The sequence below is a fragment of the Stegostoma tigrinum genome, chromosome 11, assembly GCF_030684315.1.
Source record: "Stegostoma tigrinum isolate sSteTig4 chromosome 11, sSteTig4.hap1, whole genome shotgun sequence".
NCBI lineage: Eukaryota > Metazoa > Chordata > Chondrichthyes > Orectolobiformes > Stegostomatidae > Stegostoma > Stegostoma tigrinum.
The window spans coordinates 63,725,107-63,745,206 of record NC_081364.1 but is presented as its reverse complement, the minus strand read 5'-3'; the positions used below and the strand labels follow the sequence as shown (position 1 = coordinate 63,745,206).

At 40.8% G+C, this 20,100-nt stretch overlaps 1 protein-coding gene across 6 annotated transcripts in view; it reads left to right on the top strand.

The window, feature by feature from the left end:
• Nucleotides 1–20,100, top strand: part of dock3 (dedicator of cytokinesis 3) — a 1,242,443-nt gene that overhangs the window by 851,962 nt on the left and 370,381 nt on the right. For all 6 annotated transcript variants that reach the window (XM_059649508.1, XM_059649506.1, XM_059649505.1 and 3 more), the window contains 2 exons: nucleotides 9,323–9,383; nucleotides 15,482–15,629. In XM_059649508.1, the coding sequence (XP_059505491.1) occupies nucleotides 9,323–9,383; nucleotides 15,482–15,629 (209 nt within the window). The remainder of the gene's footprint in view (nucleotides 1–9,322; nucleotides 9,384–15,481; nucleotides 15,630–20,100) is intronic.

Here is a 20,100-nt window from a genome sequence, read left to right as displayed (position 1 = left end):
TGGAGAATCCAAGATCATACAATGTGAGGCTGGATGAACACAGCAGGCCAAGCAGCATCTCAGGAGCACAAAGCTCTCTGATGAAGGGTCTAGGCCCGAAACGTCAGCTTTTGTGCTCCTGAGATGCTGCTTGGCCTGCTGTGTTCATCCAGCCTCACATTGTATCATCTTCCAGTAGAATTTTGTCCAGTTAGGCAGTACTTAGTAGTATAAGGGGGAATTGTCAGTTTGTTAGTAATTCTGTTAATTTGTTCATTGTTGGGTTAAATAAATAAATTTAAGGCTTTAGCAAAGCTTTGTAGCTGGGGTTGTGGGTGAGGCCATTGACTTGCTCGCTGAGCTGGCTTGTTTTCATTCAGACGTTTTGTCACCATGCTAAATAACGTCATCAGTGAGGCCTCTGATGAAGAGAAGTTGTTCTACCCTGCTTGAAATTTATACTGCCCAGTTTGTTATGGTGAGTTGTGCCTTTTCCAGTTTGGTTCTGTATGGGTCTGTAATGGACTCCAAATCTGTATGTTTGTTGATTGCATTATGAGTTGAGATCTATGCCTCTAGAAATTCCCATGGGTGTATGCGTTTGCCTAGGGCTACTGCAGTTACATTGTGTCAGTTAAACTGATGGTCTTCATTGTCTGAGTTTACTGATGTTAAGGAAAGTTCGTTGTGTCATTTTGCTGCTGGCTGATGTTTGTATGTTCTGATGGCTAGTTTCCTTCCTGTCTGTCCGATGTAATGCTTGTGGCATTCATTGCATAGTATTTTGTAGTCTACTTTGGCTCTGCATTTGTGGGAATGGGGTATTTAATCCTTGTGTGTATTTGTCGTAAAGTGGCTGTGGGTTTATGAGCTGCCATGGTTCCTAGTGGTTGTAGGAATCTCATCAGTTCTGATATGTTCTTGATGTGGAGCAGTGTGGCCAGCGTGTCAGGGCATACTGTATCCTCTTGTTGTCAATTTAGTAGGCACCTATGGATGACGTTGCGGGGATATCTGTTCATAGCAAAAATTTTGTAGGGGTGCTCTTCCTGTTTCCTGCATAGTTCTGGCATGTTGCAGCGAGTGGGGCTCGTTTAAATAGTGTCCTAACACAGCTTTGTTTGTGGACATTGGGATGGCTGCTGTGGAAGTTGAGGATTTGGTCAGTGTAGGTTGCTTTTTTGTGTACTGAGATTTGGAACTCCCCATGTGTCATACGTTCAACACTGATGTCCAGAAAAGGAAGCTGATTGTTGTTTTCTTCTGAGACAACAAGGTGTAGAGCTGGATGAACACAGCAGGTGCTGCAGCATCAGAGGAGCAGGAAAGCTGACGTTTCGGGCCTACGCCTTGTTATCTCAGATTCTCCAGCATCTGCAGTTCCTGCTATCTCTGTTGTTTTCTTCTTCTTTTGTGAATTTAATCCCAGCGAATTGTTGTTGATGAGGTGGTGGGTCTCTTCTAGTTTGGTGAATTTAATGATGACAAATATGTCGTCCACGTACTGGATCCAAAGTTTAGGTTGAATGAGGGGGAGGGTAGTGTGTTCTAGTCTTTGAGTGACTGCCTCTGCAATGAGTCCTGAGATGGGTGACCCTATGGGCGTGCCAATTATCTGTTTGTATGCTTGACCATTAAAAACAAAGTGTGTGGTGAGGCACAAGTCTGATAGTTTGAGTATTTTGTCATTGTTGATGGACCTGCTCGTCTGTGTTCCTGCTTCATGTAGTAATGTGGCCAGTGTTTCTTTGCCTGTTGGGATGTTGTTGACAGGAATAATGCTATGACGTCAAGGGATATCATAATTTCATCAACGTTGATGTTTTCTTTATGTTCTTGAGGGCATTTGGGAATCTTGGATTCAGTGGGTAGAATGAGGTGATCCATCGATTAAGTGTTTCAGCCTCTGTTGTAAGTCCTCGGCCAGTTTGTGTGAAGGTGTGCCTGGTAGGGAGACAATGGTCTGAGCGGGATTCCAAGATAATAAAATCTGAGGCTGGATGAACACAGCAGGTCAAGCAGCATCTCAGGAGTACAAAAGCTGACGTTTCGGGCCTAGACCCTTCATCAGAGAGGGGGATGGGGAGAGGGAACTGGAATAAATAGGGAGAGAGAGGGAGGCGGACCGAAGATGGAGAGTAAAGAAGATAGGTGGAGAGAGTATAGGTGGGGAGGTAGGGAGGGGATAGGTCAGTCCAGGGAAGACGGACAGGTCAAGGAGGTGGGATGAGGTTAGTAGGTAGCTGGGGGTGCGGCTTGGGGTGGGAGGAAGGGATGGGTGAGACGAAGAACCGGTTAGGGAGGCAGAGACAGGTTGGACTGGTTTTGGGATGCACTGGGTGGGGGGGAAGAGCTGGGCTGGTTGTGTGATGCAGTGGGGGGAGGGGACGAACTAGGCTGGTTTAGGGATGCAGGAGGGGAAGGGGAGATTTTGAAACTGGTGAAGTCCACATTGATACCATATGGCTGCAGGGTTCCCAGGCGGAATATGAGTTGCTGTTCCTGCAACCTTCGGGTGGCATCATTGTGGCACTGCAGGAGGCCCATGATGGACATGTCATCTAGAGAATGGGAGGGGGAGTGGAAATGGTTTGCGACTGGGAGGTGCAGTTGTTTGTTGCGAACTGAACGGAGGTGTTCTGCAAAGCGGTCCCCAAGCCTCCGCTTGGTTTCCCCAATGTAGAGGAAACCGCACCGGGTACAGTGGATGCAGTATACCACATTGGCAGATGTGCAGGTGAACCTCTGCTAAGGTCTGAAGGGGATGTCAGGTTTGTGTACTTTAGGAAATCCACAGAAGCTGACTGGGATGGGGTGCAGATGCGGGGTGGCGGAGGTTCATGCCTTCTGGTTTCATTCTCAGGTCGTCGGTCTTGGTTATCTATCCTGCATCCTTTAGCCTCTTCAGTATCTGGGTGATCTGATTAGCTTGCTGCAGTATTGAGTCTATTGCCACCTGTTGGTAAGTGTTTGCATCTGCAAGCAGTGCCTGTGCTTTCTCAATGAAGTCTGGTTTGATCATAATGACGGTCATGTGCCCTTTGTCCACTCGTTGGATTGTAATGTTCTTGTCTTTCTTGAGTTTTTCTAGTGCTTTTCTCTCTGATGTGTTTAGGGCATCCCATTCATTCTTTCAGCTTAATGTGAGGATTGTAGTTTGTCAGATGTCTTGGTGTGTTTTGTCCGTGAATCGATTGTCTTTTAATGCAATTTCAGGCCAGCCATGAAGTCTGTTCAGTTTGCAACTATGTGGTTATAGTTTAGTACACATAATAGGACAGCTTTCTCAGTTTCTGAGAGCCGTCTGCTGGATAGGTTTCTTATGTGTCCAGTTTGTTGTTGTCCTTGTCTTTGCGGTGGATCAGTTTGGTAAGTTTCTTCCATAGCTTCTATCGCATCTTCGTTTTAGTCTTGTATTGTTTGATGGTGATGGCCTGCTCTAAGGGTTGTAGTCCATTGCTGGTCCATAATGTTTAGGTACTGTGATTTTGGGCATGAAATTTCCCATTTGTAGAGTCGGTTATGGTGTCATTAATCATTACTTGTAGCATTGTGTCTGATCTGTCCAGCTATTTTGTATGCCTATGGGTTGAATGGCAGTTTGCACTCCATACATAAACTGTTTCTTGTTATTTGTAAAGTGGAGATCAGGGATTTTCTTGCTTTTAACCACTCTTTTAATAGATTACAAGGAGAAAGATGTGTTTCTCTGGGTGTTTTGGGGGTAATTATTAGAGGGGAACCCCTGCTACCATCATAACAGATTGGGGATTGTGTTTTAGTTTAATTATCAGAGTGGTTCAGCCATTCCCTGCCATAACACAGTCACAACGTCTCATAAAACCGTAAGAAATAGGAACAGGAGAAGCCATTCAGCCTTTGAGCCTATTCCGCCATTCATTAGGATCATGGATGATCCAACATTCCTCATGTATGCTTACCTGCATTTCACTGTAACCCTCGATTCCCCTATTGATCCAGAATCTATCTCTGCCTCAAATACATACAGAGACTCTGCTCCCATTGCTCTCTTGGCAAGAAGTTCCAAAGACACTCAGCCCTCTGAGAGAAGAAACCCCTGTTTTTCTCAGATCTAAGTTGATGCCCCTTTTTTTTCTGAGACCATGCCCTCTAGTCCTATACTGTACCATGAGGGGAAACATTTTCTCAAAATTTACTCTGTCAAGCCCCTTCAGAATCCTTTTGTTTCAATTAGATCACCTGTTATTCTTCTGAATTCCAATGAGTAGTGTCCCAGTGTGTTCACTGGCAATTCCACCGCCCTTTCTATCTTTAACTCCTGTGGAGCTAATCCAGTTGTTCCCCAATCTAGCAATTGTCGCTACTACCATTGCTCAAGCAACAGTTGTAGCTGAACAATCTCGTATGGGATAGACTTCCATCTAACTTGAATTGGTCAGTAAAAACGAAACAATAAGTCTTTCCCTGACTCAATGGAATGGATTCCATGAAATCAATTTGGTCCACACTGGTATGATATGCTGTCTTTCCATTTATGTTGTGCAGGTACCAAGCATCACTAGCAATGTTTTCTTATATCTCTTCCCATTCCTCACCACCACCAACATCTGCTCATTGTCCCAAACATGACTCCTGCCCAAGATATGCCTTTTCATAATGTTATGCAGAACACAGTACACTGCTATCACCCTTTTCTCTTTCCACCAGATGCCTATGGATCCTTTTACTGTTCCCAGTGTTTCCCATCATTTTTCCTCCTGTTTCTGTATCCTTGTAAATTTACCACATTCACCTCATCTGTTCCAATTGCCACGACTGTCATCCAGTGCGCAGGGCCATTTGCAGCTGTCTTATTGCTAACCTACTACAGAAACAAAGTTGCTGGTACAGCTCAGCAGGTCTGGCAGCATCTGTGAAGGAAAAAAACAAAGTTAACATTTCGGATCTGGTGACAGACCTGTTAAGCTTTTCCAGCAACTTTGCTTTTGTTCCTGATTTACAGCATCCGCCGTTCTTTCGGTTTTTATTGTTCATCTAATTGGACAGAGTCTCTTTCTTCTGGTATGGTGTTATTTTTATCACTGTTGCCTCAAAGAATAGTCTAGGATCTTCCACTATTTCCTTAATAATTGTCTCATGTTCTACGTGCCACCCATCCCCACCGAGGTGACGTATTCTCTCAACTCCATGCTGCTGTATAATCATGTACAACTGCAAAGCTGCATCTACTATCAGTGTAAATGTTAGCCCATTGAGTGCAATTGCACATCGATTGTGATAATCTATGCCCAACTCTTTTCAATTCTTCTCAATATTTCATTTTTTTCTCTCTGTTACTCCAGAAGGTACGATGGAGACTGTCTACTTGCGATGGGATTGCCCACCTACAGATTGTCTCACTCAATAACATTTCTCTGACAAAACTTTTGCTAATTCTTTGTTAGTTGAATTTATGCAAAAAGGACCAAATTAAATAGACTCAAAATGTCCAACAGTTCTCATTTTCTGAGACTGTATCCATAGATAGTAGGAATTGCAGATGCTGGAGAATCTGAGATAACAAGATGTAGAGCTGGATGAACACAGCAAGCCAAGCAGCATCAGAGGAGCAGGAAAGCTGACGTTTCGGGTCGAGACCCTTCTTTAGAAATGGGGGAGGGAAAGGGAATTCTGAAATAAATAAGGAGAAGGGAGGCGGATCAAGGATGGATAAAGGAGAAGATAGGTGGAGAGTAGTAAGGGAATGGAACGATTTGCCTGCAACGGTAGTAGATTCGCCAACTTTAGGTACATTTAAGTTGTCATTGGACAAGCATATGGACGTACATGGAATAGTGTAGGTTAGATGGGCTTGAGATCGGTATGACAGGTCGGCACAACATCGAGGGCCGAAGAGCCCGTACTGTGCTGTAATGTTCTATATAGGAGACAGACAGGTCAAAGAGGCGGGGTTGGAACCAGTAAAGGTGAATGTAGGTGGTGAGTTAGGGAGAGGATAGGACAGACAGGTCAAGGAGTTAGGATGAGGTTAGTGGGTAGAAGATGGGGATGGGGCTTGACATGGGAGGAATGGTTTAGGGAGGTAGGGACGAGCTGGTTTGAGATGCAGTCGGGGGAGGGGAGACTTTGAAGCTTGTGAAGTCCACATTGATACCCTTGGCCTGCAGGGTTCCCAAGTAAAATATGAGATGCTATTCCTGCAGCTTTCGGGTGGCATCATTGTGGCAATGCAGGAGGCCCAGGATGGACATTTTGTCCAAGGAGTGGGAGGGGGAGTTGAAATGGTTTGCGACTGGGAGGTATAGTTGTTTGTTGCGAACAAAGTGTAGGCGTTCCACAAAGCAGTCCTCCCTGGACTGACCTATCCCCTCCCTAACTCCCCACCTACATTAACCTTTACTGGCATGTTGAATTAACTGTCCTTTAGTTTTTGTTGTCCCTTTTTGAATAATGTAGCAATATTTGCCAGCTTCTGTCTAATCAGACCTTCCACATGTTTGAGAGTTTTGAGAAATTGAAATCAATTCATCAATTATTTTACTTGCTACTTCTTTTGACACCTTATGGTGATGTCCATTATAACCTGGACACATGTCAGCCTGCATCTCCAACAGCTTCCTCAGTACCATTTCTCTAGTCATGACAATTTTCCACATTCTGGTTTCTTGAACGTGAGACATCTGTGAATGTTTTGCTTATACTGTCATTAATTATCAGTCTGATCCTCCATCTTGTCCTAGCTTCCTATCTTTCCCAAATGTCCCTGAATATACCCTTTGTTTATCTCAAGAGGGTTGGAATATAAAAGCAGCGATGTACTTCTGAAACTTCATAAAGCTCTAGTTAGGCCCCATTTAGAATACTGAATCCAATTTTGGGCCTCACACCTCAGGAAGGACATACTGGTGCTGGAGCGTGTCCAGCAGAGATTCACACGGATGATCCCTGGAATGGTAGGTTTAATGTATGATGAATGGCTGAGGATCCTGGAATTGTATTCATTAGAATTTAGAAGGTTGAGGGGAGATCTAATAGAAACTTACAAGATAATGTATGGCTTAGAACGGGTGAACGCTGGGAAGTTGTTTCTGTTAGGCAGGGAGACTAGGACCCATGGGCACAGCCTTAGAATTAGAGGGGGTAAATTTAAAACGGAAATGAGGAGACATTTCTTCAGCCAGAAAGTGGTGGTCCTGTGGAATTCATTGCCACTGAGCGCAGTGGAGGCCGGGACATTAAATGTCTTCAACGCAGAGATTGATAAATCCTTGATCTCACAAGGAATCAAGGGCTACGGGGAGAGTGCAGGGAAATGGAGTTGAAATGCCCATCAGCCATGATTAAATGGCGGAGTGGACTCGATGGGCCGAATGGCCTTACTTTCACTCCTATGTCTTATGGTCTTAATATTTCTTAATATTTAGTTACCAATCCACAGGCACCTCTCTGTAATAACTACCCAGTTGTTGTACTTAATTTTATCTGCACACACAATTCATCTGCTTTGTTGTGAATGCCATGTGCCTTCAGATACAGGGTCTTGGATGGTGGGAAATTTCAGTTGTTGATATTTGCAATTGGTTAATAGTCTGGGATCACTTTAAATGACCCACATAATGCCACGGTTGGTGGTACTTAAATGGCTAAAGCACAAAAGAATTTTCTCCATTTCAATTTAACTTTCTTTTCACACATCGTTGGGCCACTGGTTACCATTTGTTCAAGTGAGATATTTTAAAACTGAGACTTTCAAGTAAAACCCTTAATGATAGTACTAAAATTTAATAATACTCAACAGAGACGTAGAAGCTAGAAACATTTGGCCCTTTGAGTCTGCTTAGCCATTCAACGTGATAGTGGCTGATCCTGTGTCTCAATGCCATCCTCCCACTTTCTTCCCATGCTATTGATGTCTTTATTATCTAAAAGTGCATCAATCTTTTTTATAAATATTTTCAGTGACTTGGCCTCAATAGTCTTTTGTGGTAGAGAATTTGTGGTAGAAAATCACCAGCCTTTGAGTAAAGAAATTCTTCCTCATTTCAGCCTTAAATTGTCTGCACTGTGCCCCTCCTTCTGAACCCAAATCCTTTTGCAAGGCCAGCATATGATTTGCCTTTCTAATTTCTTGCTGTAACTGCTCATTTTCTTTCATGACAAGAACATCTATATCCATTTGTATATCCACATTTCCAAATAATTCACCATTTAAATAATACTCTTCCTTTGTGTTTTTCATACCTAAGTGCATACCTTCATGTTTAACCATGATATACTGTATCTGCTACGCGTTTGCCCAGTTTTGTGCCATCAACAATCTTGGAAATGTTGCATTTGGTTCCCTTATCCAAGTCAGTCATATATATTGAAAATAGCTAGGGCCAAAGCTAATTTGACCATGCCCATCCGCAAAAACACCTATTTATTCTCACTGTCTGTTTCCCTCAATATCAACCAATTCTTGTTCGATGCCAATATATTGCCCCCAATCCCATTTGCTTTAATTTTGCCCACGATCTCTCAAGTGGGATCTTATCAAAAGCCCTTTGAAAATCTAAATGCACCACAGTCACTAGTTCTCCCCTCTCCATTCTACTTGTTACATCCTCAGAAAAATTCAAATAGATTTGTTACACATGATTTACATTTTATAAACTCATGCTGACTTTGGCTAACCCTGTTAATGCTTTCCAAGCATTCTGGTATCATGTTTTATTGTAATAGACTTGATATATTTGGTACGCCTAATTATGTTCTTGTGAAATAGGGATTTTGGTTTCTTTAAAATTCCCTTTGACCGTTAAAATATTTGCCTTGGATAAAAAGCGGTAGGCATATTCCGTTTTTGAGAAAGCATTTTTTGCATTAAGTGTTTCAAAGAGTTAAGCAGCAAGCCATGCTCATGAAGTATCGATGTATAATTTTCCCACTATAAAAAGCTGACATACAGACTTCAGAATAATTGTGGACATTAAGAGCTTTACAATTGATTAATGTTGGCATAAACACTGTTTCAGAAAGTATTGTTTGTGTACATGTCATGGGACTCCTTTGGTCGGATCATTAGACACATAGCAAATAACAGTGAGAAAAAGTAATGTCTAATTGGCTCCAAGCCTTCAAGTACTCTAATTGCTTAATACTAATAAGTGAAAAAAAAATTAATTTTTCATGTGAAACCTTGCATTTCAGTTTGTAATGTGTAATGAGATAATGCTGACAAAAGTGAATTTATTTAATATACACAATTAATGAAGACTTTTCAGCATCTAACTAATTCTGTTGTTAACTGTAGATTTCTTTTTCTGTAGTCCTCATTCTGATTTTACTGTCAACTTTGTTTTTACGTTTGGACTTTCAGGATCTCAGTAACAAGGATCTGAAGCGAGATCTCTACATAGTTGCTCATGTGATACGAATAGGTAAAGCCTGATATTTACAAGACACTGTTATGAATATGAATTCATTCACATGCTATCAGACAGGGTGGACAAGATTTTCACTTTCCACTGGGAATAAGACTGACACAAAAATCCAGCCCAGTAGCCAAACATCATAATTATTTTGAAGTAATACATGCTGAATATTATTGTATGCTGTGGATTATAATCGGTGAGGATCAGTGAATTACTATTGAAGTACGAGGTTGAAAGACAGTTTCGTGGGTGGGTGATAAGAAGTCTAGACATTAATGTATTAATGGAGTGTTAACGGACGAGTGTTTAAACAAGGGCAATCAGCCTACCATGTGACTGCATTCACGTTATAGACTTTTAGAAAAGAGTTTACACCAGTTTAACTGACAAGTTCAGGAAGCAAAGCCCTTCCATGTATGTGCAATGATGTCCACATGATGTGATAGTTGCAATTTTAAGGGACAAATGGACTTACTGTCCTGCGCAATAACTTTGCTCCTGCTCTGTGCATTCATATCAACAAATAGCTGAGCAAAAATACTTTAAGAAACACTGCTGACAACTGGAGGGAGAAATGCAAAAGGTTGTCTTAATTGTGTGTTGTGGAGCTAGAAGGAACATGAATAGAATCATTGCAGGCTCTGATTCAGATCCCATTCCACCCACCTCTCCCTCCTGACTATTTCCATTTGCAAATCTAATATCATGCTATATTGTGAAAAAGGGTGTTCCCTACATTATGAAGTGCGCATTAGGGTCATGCTTTGAAATGCTTTAATTATGTCATTGAATGTAAGAAAGCACCGGTGAACTGACGGACGCAGGATGAAGAACCCATAAATATCATGTTTGAAAAGTTATTATTTTTTTAATTGTTTAATGTATTAATTTGAGTCACAGGTTTGTGTAATTAGCAATCCCAGCATAGCTGCAGTGATCGCCAGCAGTTCAGTAGTTCTGAGATGAGTGTGTTTTATAGAATGTTAATTTGCCTTAATAGATTTTTTTAAATTAGAGTTTCACAGTCAGTTTCAGAGCGAGAAGTATGGGTCCTTTACTCTAATTTTATGAAAATGGAATTTGCAACAGTGGATTGAGTAAATAGATGAAAAGGCAAGATGATAGAGAAGCAGTGGAAGACATTTAAAGAAATATTTCATAACTCTCAACACAACAATATTCCACTGAGGGGGAAGAAAGAACCTGTGAGAAAGATATCCTATCCCTGGCTAAATAATGGTTGAGAAGAGTGTCCTAAGTCAATATCATAGTAGATCAGTCAGGGAAGAGTATCCTATAGTCAGTATTGAAAAGTGACCTGCTCTCAGTTCTTGCTGCAAAAAATCAAGAGTGACATCACGGTCTGTAAACACAGTCTATATGCTCGTTGTCAAGAGACTGCTGTGAGGGACTATGTGTTAATTGCCATAAATTATTAAGCAACAGAAATAAGTGACAGTCAGGAGCAATACTATAGGTAAGCCTTGGTGAGGTGAGGTAAGGGAAGAATAGTAAAGCTAATGTAATGGGAGTAAATTAAACTTTAAAACAAGATATAGTAGGGGAGCTAAGTCCAATATGTTGCACAACCTACAGTGTGTAGGAAATCTTAGATGCCCCTGGCAGTTTGGATGACCACATTTACAGGAAGTGACACCTCTTTTGATCAGCTTAAACACTAGATTTTGAAGCTTCAGCATCTACTAGAGGCGTGGCAATACATCAGCAAGGCTGAGTCTAGTAGATAGCACATTTTTAGATGTGGTCAACCCGCAGCTTCAGTCAGAAAAGTAATGGATGGCATTCAGTCAGAAGGGTGGCAGGCAGATAGTCATAGAGTCATACAGCATAGAAACAGACCCTTCAGTCCAATTAGTCCCTGCCAACCATTGTACCAAAATTGAACTAATCAGACTTGCCTGCATTTGGCCCATGTACCTCCAAACCTTTCGTATTCATATATTTATTCAAACGTCTTTTAAATGTTGTAACTGTACCTGCATTCACCAATTCCTCTGGCAGTTCATTCCATTCTCTGTAAAAAAAAAGTTACTTCTTATGTCCTTTTTAAATTTTTCCCTTCTCACCTTAAAAACAAGCCTACAGAAACAACCCATGCCATTCACATCTATGCCCGTCACAATTTTATAAACCTGCATACTTTACCCATCAAACTCCTATGCTCCAATGAAAAATGACACAGCCTATCCAGCCTATCTTTATAAATCAAACCCTCCATTATTGGCAACATTTTGGTAAATCTTTTCTGAACCCTCTCCAATTTACTCATATCCTTCCTATCGCAGGGCAACCAGAAGAGGCTTCACTGACATACTTTCCAGCTTCAACATGGCGTCCCAACCACTACGCATAAAGGTCTAAGCAATGAAGACATGCATTCTAAATGCCTTCTTAACCACCTTGTCTACATGTGATGCAAATGTATGAACTGGCAGGTCTCTGTTCTACAACATCACACAAGGTTCTACTATTAATTATATAAGAACTATTCTTGTTTGTTTTACCAAAATGCAATACCTTGCATTTATCCAAGTTAAACTCCATCTGCCACTCCTCAGCCCATTGACCCAATTGATCAAAATCCCTTCATTACCTTTGATAACCTTCTTCACTCTCCACTGTACCACAAACTTACTAAGCGTGCCTCCTAAATTCTCATCCAAATTGTTTTTCAAGAACAGATATTCTGTGCGAGTGAGAGTGACTGTTCCTCTGGGAAGCCAGAGCCCAGCTGCACAAGGTGGTAGTAGAAATTGAGGGAGAACAATAATGAGATTTGATAGTAAGGGAACAGATAGGTGTTTCTGCAACCACAGACAGCTCCAGGATGGTGTGTTGTCTTCCTGTGACTGTGGTCAAGGGTGTAACTGAATTACCACATGGCATGCTATTGGGAGAAGGTTCAGAAATTATGGTTCACATTGGGACCAGCTACACAGGTAGAAAGAGGGATGAGGTCCTGTAACAAGGGAGTCATGTAACAGATTAAAATATGGGACGTCAAAGTTTGTAATCCTTGGATTGATCTTGGTGTCACATACTAGTGATTATAGCAATGGTTGGGTACATTGACAGACGCGTGAATGAAAATTTGGAACACAAGGGAAGGCTTTAAATTTCTGGATTGCTGGGTTTATTTCTGGTGAAATTAGGACCTGTACAAGTTTGATGGCTTGCGTCTGAACCAGGGGCCAACATTCTTTGAAAAGGTTCGCTAGTGTATTTGGTGGGATTTAAACTAATTTGGTAGGATGATGGGCTGGAGAATGGAGGTGCAGTAGGAGCGGATATATAGACAAGTATAGAAGAACCAAGTCAGTTGAGAACGAAGTACAAATATAGTCAAGTTAAGGCACAAGGGAGCATATCAAGGCTGGATGACATTTTTTTTAATGCAAAGAGTCTTGAAAGTAAGACCAGATAGGTTGAGGATGTTGATAGATGCATTGAAGTGTGATATCATTACTATCACACAGAAATGGTTTAAAGCGGGACTGAAATGGCAGCTCCATATTTCAAAGTACAGAAACTTCAGGCAAGATGCGATGAGAGTAAAAGAGGAACTGGTATTGCATTATTGATCAATAAATCAATTACTGCAGTAAAAAGGGAAGATATCTCAGAAGGTTCCTCAAATCAGTCATATAGGTAGAAATTTAGCAAAAAAAGGGCACGTACAGTAGATCACCAAACAGTCAGGATGAGATGGAATGACTAATGTGTGGGAAAATATCAGAGAAGGTTAATAGGGTTATAAGAATAGATTATTGCAACTTTTCACAGTATTAACTGGGATGGACTAAGTGTGAAGCACTTTGAGGGGACAGAATTCTTAAAATATGCTCAGCATGTAGAAAGTCCTACAAGTGAAATTACTGTTGGAGGTAATTTTAGGTAATGATAGAAGTGGCAGTGGGGGACTATTTCTGTGATAGTGGCAATCAATTTAGTATGATTTAAGGTGATTATGGATAAGGACAAAGATGGAATGAAAATAAATGTTCTGAATTGGGGGAAGGCCAATTTTAATTAGATAAGACAGTATCTGGCCAAAATAGGTCAGAAACAGTTACTTGCAGCTACATACCATCAATGCAATGGGAAACAGTTGAAAGACTAATAATGAGAGCGCAGGGCCAACATGTTCTGTTAAAGTTTTGGATCAAAAAGTGCAGAGAACCCTGGGGGTCAAGGGGTATACAGGATTCAGTAGGAAATGAAAGGAATCTTAAGGTATATACCAAAGGCTCAAAAAAGTGGATGCCCTAGAAAGTATAGAAGGTGCTGGGGTTGGATACAAAACAAAATTGGGAGAGGGAAAATGGGGTATGAAAAAGCATTGATGAGTAATATTAAAGAAAATCTGAAGTTATTTTGTAAGTATACTGGGGCAAGAGAATGAGCAGGGAAAGAGCAGGCCCCTCTGGGGGCCAATGTGGCAATGTGTGTGTGGAGCTGGATGAGTTAGCTGAGGATTTAAATGAGTTATTTTGATCTGTTTTCACAATTGAGAAGCTTAATGAAGGCCTACAAATCAGGGAGAAGGACTGTGATATGCTTGAGCAAATTAGCATTGAGAAGAAGAAGGTTGTACCAGTTCTAACAGGCTTGAAAGTGAATAAATCCCCAGGATCAGGTGAGCGGTGTCCAAGGCTGCTGTGAAAGGCAAAGGAGGAGATTGCAGGGGCTCCGGCATTAATTTTCAAATCCTTTCTGGCCACAGGAGGAGTGCCAAAGGACTGGAGGATAGCTAATGCAGTACCATTATTCAAAGAGAATAACAAAATAAACCAGGAAGCTACATATTATCTGTCATAGGGACAGATATAATCTCAATTTGGAGAGGCAAAGATTACTCAAGGATATTCAGCATGGCTTTGTGAGGCAGGGATCATGTCTAATAAATTTGATTGAATTTTTCAAGATAACTTGACGTGGATGAGGGAGTGCAATTGATATAGTCTGTATAGACTTCAATAAGGCTTTTGATAAGGTCTCACATGCAGACTAGTTAAGCAGCTCAGAACTCTTAGGATGCAGGTAATTTGGTAAATTTGTTTCAATTTTGCCTTAGTGGCAGGACGCAGGGGATGATGTTCAAAGGGCATTTTTGTAACCGACAGCCTGTGTACAGTAGCATGCTAGGGGTTTTGACGCTGGCTCCCTTGCTGTTTCAAGTATGCATTAATAATCTAGATATGAATATAGGAGGTATGATCATTAAAGGTAGCAGATGATACAAATATTGGAGACACCTTGCATAGTGAGGGGGAGGTCTTAGATTACAAAATGATATAGACAGGGTGGTCAGATGGGCTGAACAGTCGCAAATGGAATTTAATCCTGAAATGTGTGGTGATGCATTTTAGGAGGACTAATAAGGCAAGAGCATACACTTATAAATGGTGGGACCTGAGGAAGTACAGAAGCTTAGGGGGACCTTGGTGTGCATGTCCATATATCCATGAAAGCAGCAGGGACAGGTAGTCAGGTGGTTAAACAGACATACAGGATACTTGCCTATATTAGTCAAGGCATTAAATAAAAGAGCAAGGAAATTATGATGAGCTGGACCTCACATTATTTAAGCCACAGCTGAAGTATTGTGTGCAATTCTAGTCACCAAACTACAGTAAGGATGTGATTGTTACCAGAGTGAATGCTGAAGAGATTCATCAGGATGTTGCTTGGTCTACAGCAATTCAACTATGAAAAGAGACTAGATTCTGAGAGAACCTGACCAGTTTCATGCTGACAGGATTGTTGTTCATGTGGGGAAATCTAGAACTGTGTTGCAAAGTTCCAAAATTAAGTTTCTCATTTAAGATGGAGATGACAAGGAATTTCTTCTCTTAGAAAGCAGTGGACACTGTGCTATTGAATGTATTTGAGTTTAAGTTAGAAGGATTCTTGGTTGGCAAGGGAGTCAGGGTTTATAGGACAGGCAAGAATATGGAGTTAAGGCCAAAAGCCCATCAACCCTGATCTGATTGAATGGCTAAACAGTATCAAAGGGCCAAGTGGCTGACTCCTGCTTGTATTTCTTATCATTTTATTTTCATCTATTCCTGTGTTCTTGAAAGGTCGGATGCTATTGAATGATTCAAAGAAAGGCCCTCCTCATGTACAGTATCGTCGCCCGTACGGTTGTGCAGTACTGAGTATGATGGACGCTCTATCGTCGATTGCTGAACTTCGTGAGGAAAAGGATTTTATGCTGAAAGTTTACACGTAAGTGATATATGTTCGGTGTTACTTAGAGCTTGACTTACAGGCTGCAGTCTCCCAGGAAATTACAGGGTTCTAGATACGGTTAGGAATGTATATATTATAATGTACAAGGTATCACAGTTGCGTCGGACAAATTTGATGGATCAAAAGGTCTTTACCTGTCTGTAATGTTTGCAGACACTTATAAATCTCCTGAGCTATTTCACATGCTGTTATTCAATCTTCTTCAGATGTTTACCATTTGTCCAAGTTTGGGCCAGCATATTTTCCTTGAGAAAATGCTGGTGGCCTAGCTTGTGTGGTGTAGTTACACAACATGATTAGAAAAGGAGTTCCAGGATTCTGAATTAATAGCAGTGATAAAGAGAGGCAATATAGTTCCAAGTTAGGTGGTGAGTGTCTTGAAAGAGAGCTTGCAGTTAACGGTGTTCCCATACTGTTCTTCTGAATGTGGGGGTGTTATTGAAAAAAGCTTTGCTGAGTTGATGCAGCACATTTTCAATATTGTGCCCAATCTTTGTGTAAGAACAAAGTGAGATTCCAGTTCCAAATATTGAATTGTCATATACTTTAACTGCAAGCATAGGCTATATATTTTTTAATTCAACCATGTCGCCAACTGATATTAATATTACTGGAACGTCTTATTACAGTTTGTTTTTAATGCATTCATGGAATGTGGGCGTGTCTGGCTTAGCTAACATTTACTGCCCATCTCCAGTTGTCCTGAGGGCAGTTAACAATCAGCCACATTGCTGTGGGAGTGGAATTTCATGTAGGCCAGACCAGCTGAGGATGGCAGATTTCCTTCCCTAAAGGACATTAATGAGTCACCTCAGTTTTTACAACAATTGACAGTCACCGTTAAGGTATCTTTTAATTCTAGATTTTTATCAGGCTCAAACTTCACCATCTACCACAAGGGGAAGGCAGTGTCAAAATGTTTAAAATCATTACCCAGAACTCAGAATAATTCTCTGAGGAAGTAAGTTTGAATCTTGCCATGGCAGATGGCAAAATTTGAATTCAATAAAAATCTGGAATTAAAAGCTGACCTAATTACAACAGTGTAACCATTATAGATTATCGTTAAAAAGTCGTCTGGTTTGATCTGTTATCCTTCAGGGAAGGAAATCTGCCTTCCTGAGCTGGTCCATGTATGGCTGGACCTACAGCAATGTGAATGACTCTTAGCAGCCTTTTTTAAATTGCCCAGCAAGCCACTCAATTAAAGGGCAATTAGGGATGGGTAATAGTACTGACCTTAACAGCAACAACCAGATCCCATGAGTAAATGAAAAAAATTGCCCTTCGTAGCTCTGTGACAAACTGCAACTTAAATTCCAAAAGTCTGTTGCAAAGCAGCTTTCTAACCCAAGAGTACCTGTTGTCAGCTTTTCTCACACAAGTAACCAATTCAATTTCTCCAAAAGTTACAACACATTGCATAATGTGTTGACCACCACAGGTTTCACTTTTGACCTTTGAACTATGAAAAAAATGTCTCCGCAACATAGCAGTGTCCAAACTTCTCTTTTTCCCCAGTTTATATTCCAGAACAAGTATGTAATCTTGTGTGCTAAACAGCATCAGCAGAAATTTCTGAAGAAGGGTCTAGACCCGAAACGTCAGCTTTCCTGCTCCTGTGATGTTGCTTGGCCTGCTGTGTTCATCGAGCTCTATACCTTGTTATCTCAGATTCTCCAGCAGCGGCAGTTTCTACTATCCAAGAATAGTTTGACTGGTTGTGAGATACCTGCACATAGTGTTTACAATTAAAACATCCAGTATTGGAATCAAGCCAACGGTCACCAGCAGTCAGTCAGAAACTGATGAATAGACCTCACAGGTGCATTCAAGTGTGCACAGTGAACTTTATTTTTCTCATTTGGTGTCATAGTGGGAATTTTGTCAAACCGGCAGCTTTGGTCTAATTATTTGTTATGACTGACCTTAAGAAATGTTGTTAAAATTCTTTATTGCTGTGTGGGGTGTTCAAAGCTAAACAGATTTACAGTGTTGAGATAACCTGATTTTTTTGTTTATCATAACAATGTGCTGTCTCATATAGGATGTGTAGGTGGCTTCCTCTACATATGACATTTCCACACTGATCTTCAAAGATGATTGTGTGGGACTTCTTACTGATGTCTGTGTATCTCTGTGTATGGCTGAAGTGTTTCACTGATAACTCTACCTTTCTCTCAATCTTTCTTTCTCTCACCCACCTCCTCTGTTTCTGTCTCTGTCTCTCTCGCGCTGTCTGTGACTGAAGATTTCTTAACCTCTATCCCTCTGTGTGGCTGAGGAGTGCACCAATTTATTTATTTCAGTCTCTCTGTCTCTCTCTCTCTCTCTCTCACTCTCACTCTCTCTCTCTCTCTCTCTCTCTCTCTGTCTGAGGGGGGTGGGGGCTTCACTAACCCTCTCTTTGAGGGCTCTTGCCAATCTCTCCATTTCCCTGTGAAAGGGTTTACTGATCTCGCTCTCTGTCTCTTTCTCTCTCCTGTTACATGCTGGAGGGGTTTTATTTAAGAAAGGGTGAATGCATAAGATTGTGGCTTTAAGGAATAGCCATAGGTACTGACTTTTTTTTGCTTTCAGGAGTATCTGGCTGTGTATTGTTATTAACAATCTATAATTAATATTTTTTTAATTTCCCCATGATGTTTGCCATTGTCCCAGGTTATTCAATGGCAAGTATGGGATCTCTATCATGTAAACATAAGAGAACTGAAAACAGCTAAGTTGTGCAAAAGACCCATCTAATGATCTGCGCAACACATCATCCCAGTACATTGTGTTAGAACTCTATACTTGGGGAGATTTGTGCAATTAAATAAATACAGCAATATTTTTGATGCACTCTTAAATGCCAAACCATGCTAATTCCATCAGTGAAGTAATAGGAGATAACAAGGTGCAGAGCTGGATGAACACAACAGGCCAAGCAGCATCAGAGGAGCTGGAAAGCTGACATTTCGGACCTAGACCCTTCATCAGAAACCTTTCTGAATAAGGGTCTAGGCCCGACAGGTCAGCTTTCCTGCTCTGATGCTCTTGGCCAGCTGTGTTCATCCAGCTCTGCACCTTGTTATCTCAGATTCTCCAGCATCTGCAGTTCCTACTATCAGTGATGTAATAGGTATGTTTACTACAGCAAATGTTTCTTATTTTATTAAAATGATAGATGCTAGAAGTAAACCTTCACCTAAAATAACAGCTAGCTTGATTCTCTAAGGAAAGTTAAACATCTTTAAAATCAGCAGTTTCACAGCTTGTTTGATATATTTAACTTGTTTGGGGAAACAAATAAAACAAAAGCTTAGAACTACAATTATTTGAGATATTTTTGCTAATCATAAAAGTTTGTCCCTCTTTTATACACACTTATTATACAAAATTATTTATATCTGTCTTCCCATCTTCTTCCAACCCCGTGGAAAATTATGATCTCTTCTTGTGAAATACTGGCATAACGATTGAAAACTAACCTTTTATTTTGCTCAGAGTGCTGAACATGCTTTAGGAATCTCAATGAAAGGGCTTGAAAAGATATTGTTGACAGAGGAAAGTGGCAAAGAAATATTCAAGGATCTTGGACATCTACAACAAATTTTATTCTGGCATGATAGCAAACCTTAAAAGTGGAAATTTATTTGAAGGAAACTATAACCTCAAGAGGTGCTTTCTGACATAAATAATATGGACATGCATTTGGATGAGCAGAAACAGAACTGATGACTGCTTGTTGGTGATAAGCTGGTAATTTGAGACTGTCGAGAATGTGATTTTTAAAATGACAATCACTATACCTATTTGACTCAAAAGAAGTACCAAAAGACCAGGAAATGATTAAAGGAGTTTCTGATAAATAAATTGATGGAACTACTTTCAAATTGTAGCAAAGTGGAAAAATTGATGAGGCATAAAATATGCCTGAGGAAGCCTTGATATGTTAAAGGAAGCCATCAACATTTGCACCATGAAGCTGTATCGTAGCAGTAAACATTTGCCACCATTTTCCAAATTTGTGTTTCTGGAACTTATGAACTGAGAAATTTGCACAGACAAGTTCACAGACTTTAAACTGGGCCGCCTGGCCCAAAAGTAGGGGTGCTACTGCTGCGTCCTATGGAAAAATGTAATGAGCAACACATGGAGTCAACTCAGGACCTGACCTGTTTGAGGCCTTAACAGAACCTGCATTTCTAACTCTTGATAATTTTGAGTTTTCTATTTACTATCATGGTGGTTGCTTGCAGCCAGTGCCGCCTCCGCTTTTCTTAGCAAAAGCGGCTAAGTACCATGATTGCCCAGCTCCTGAGCCTCTTAAAGTGGAGAATTTCATTTTAGTTGAAATTGGTTCTTCTACAAATGAATCTTACCTGAAAATGAGAGAAGAATGGCTGACCATAGTCGGGCACCAGTGTTTTCAGATATTGCATTAGGGGTCTTGATTGAAAAGGAG